General features: G+C 39.2%; 1 protein-coding gene across 1 annotated transcript; it reads right to left on the bottom strand.

Moving 5' to 3' along the window:
* Nucleotides 1-940: 940 nt before the first annotated feature.
* LOC138134172 (pupal cuticle protein 20-like) lies at nucleotides 941-2208 on the bottom strand. The gene is made up of 2 exons (XM_069052280.1): nucleotides 2052-2208; nucleotides 941-1991 (listed from the first exon to the last, which is right to left on the bottom strand). Exons 1-2 carry the CDS (start codon nucleotides 2058-2060, stop codon nucleotides 1062-1064), a joined length of 939 nt encoding a protein of 312 aa, XP_068908381.1. The 5' UTR covers nucleotides 2061-2208; the 3' UTR covers nucleotides 941-1061.
* Nucleotides 2209-2488: the final 280 nt, after the last annotated feature.

The following is a 2488-nucleotide window of genomic DNA, read 5'->3' on the forward strand; positions in this document are numbered from 1 at the left end:
CATTCGCTTGCCAACTTGTGCCTGCGAGTTTATGTATAATGTTGTTTTTCTACTTCGGTGTCACAATGAGCATTTTGTGACACCGAAAACAGTTTCACAAAGATCAATTTTATACCATCGTTTCTAGTGATTATTGAATTTGGGGTTGGTATTGAAAGTAAATTTCAGTGTTAAATGTGATGTCATTTGAAGCTGAATCCATGTTTTGGATCAAAATGAACTATTAAGGGGGTAGATTATTATTGTAACAAGATCTGGGAGACCATTTAAATTTTAATTTTCAATGAAATGACATTGCTTCGTCAATACCAACCCAATTCCATTAAAATAAAAGGCACTAGATAATAATTTTATATTTAAAAAAATTAAATTAATGAAGCCGAAGTAGAAAAAATAGCATGTTACACTCATTGCACAAGACATGTTGTCGAACTCGTTCCTTTAGAACACTCCTCACTGCGTTCGTCATGTTCTAAGATAATGTTGAAGATAAACAAATTTAATTTTTTTGCTCATTGTTAATAAACGTGGCCTCTTGTCTTGTTGAGTTGGTTGTAAAAGATGTTTCATCTATTTGACGCACTTTGAACCTTCGAACTTTTACCTGCATATTGTGGTGACAAATTTTTAATGGTTTCTCACGATCGGTTTAGAATGGAACTGTCTGTTAAATTTGATCATAGTAGTCATCATAGGGTGAAATAATTAAAATTTTATTCAATAGACAATATTTATTTACAAACACATCTGCTTCCGTCGAGAGCTAAAATTTGGCTACCGTACTTCAAAGACTAAAATTTGTGAGGTGACTGTTCGCTGTTATTAGTTGAGCAGGGAAAGGGGCCTCTGGTTGGTTCTTAACGCTTAATATGAAAGAACATACTTACACATTGATGAACACTGTAGAATCCATTATCTTAGGAATAATAAATCATAAACATTTGTTCTATCAAAATAATAATTTATTGTTTTTAAGTTAACAATATTTACAATACAATAAGGTACATAAGATATTACACATATTGGCATCTTGGCATTCGTAATCGCAGGTCAGTATCGGACTAGTATCTGTAACCACCGTTACCGGTTTGTTGTTGAGATCCACCAGGTCCACGATATTGTTGTTGGGGGGCAGCGGCATTACCACCAAATTGTTGTTGAGAACCTGAAGTGCGACCTCCAAACTGATTTTGAGGTGCTGCAGGACGGCCTCCGAACTGAGTCTGAGGAGCAGCAGCATGGCCTCCAAACTGCTGTTGTGGACCAGCATTAGGAGCTCCATATTGCTGTTGAGGCTGTTGAGATTGACCGCGATATTGTCCCTCATCTCCTTGATATCCACCTCGAGCTTCTTCGGCTTGGTTGAATTCCAGAGATCTTAAGATAGCTTCAGGAATTGGAGGAGGAGTTGGTAAGTGATCACCTTGAGGTTGGAAACCATTTTCGTCGGCGGTGTAGGAAACAGAGATTTGTTGACCATCGGGTGATGTATAAGAGAAAGAACCTTGGGCGGCTTGGGCTTCATCTTGAGATCCAGCGTTTTTCAAATATCCTTCTTCTTGAGCTTGAATTCCGTCACCTGTTTCGTAGGCAAAGTTATAACTGCCATCGCCATTGTTGTTGTTGTCGAAACGAAGGATTGGCACTTGGGCTTGAGCGGAAGCGCCACCAGAAGATCCGCCGGAGTATTGACCAGACGATCCACCAGAATATCGTCCAGATGCTCCGTCAGAATATTGACCCGACGATCCTCCGGAGTACTGACCAGACGATCCACCAGAGTATCGACCAGATGCTCCACCAGAATGTTGACCCGATGATCCACCGGAGTACTGACCGGAAGCGCCACTGGAATATTGGCCGGGGGCACTGGACGTTCCGGATCCTCTAAACTGCCCGGAGCTCGAAGAGCCACCTTGATGAGGAGGAAGGTACTTACTGTCAAGGCGAGCACAGGCGGCAATGCCGAAAAGAGCCAAAGCTAAAACTACCTGTAATTATTATTTGTTACATTACTAAACCGACTAATATGACGTATGTGTGTCTCTCACTTGTTTCATGTTGAAAGTAAAGATTGGAGAATTGATCAGTAAAATGATGATGGTGAGATTCGGTACTTTGCTTTTATAGAAAACGGTGGCTCCCTACTAACAAGAGGATGAGCCGCATGTGTTACAGAATAAGATTAGCTGCAGGGCAAGGTCGCAGCGAAAAATTGGTTACTTAAGTATTGTCTCATGTGATTCATAAAATTTAATAAAGTGACAGGCATGTAATTTACAATAATTGATTGGTACCGTACAGTTGCTTAGTACTCGCAATTACCTAATCGTCGAGTCCGATTTTGAAGTGCCTCTCAAATACTATTCAATCAAAGTGCATTTTTACAAGGCATGAATATTATTATTTATCATACTAATTAGAACATTTTATTTTTAGTTTCAGATTTATTTTCTAAATTAGTGTACGATAATTTATATTAGAATCT

Source organism: Tenebrio molitor, chromosome 1, assembly GCF_963966145.1.
Source record: "Tenebrio molitor chromosome 1, icTenMoli1.1, whole genome shotgun sequence".
Taxonomy (NCBI): domain Eukaryota; kingdom Metazoa; phylum Arthropoda; class Insecta; order Coleoptera; family Tenebrionidae; genus Tenebrio; species Tenebrio molitor.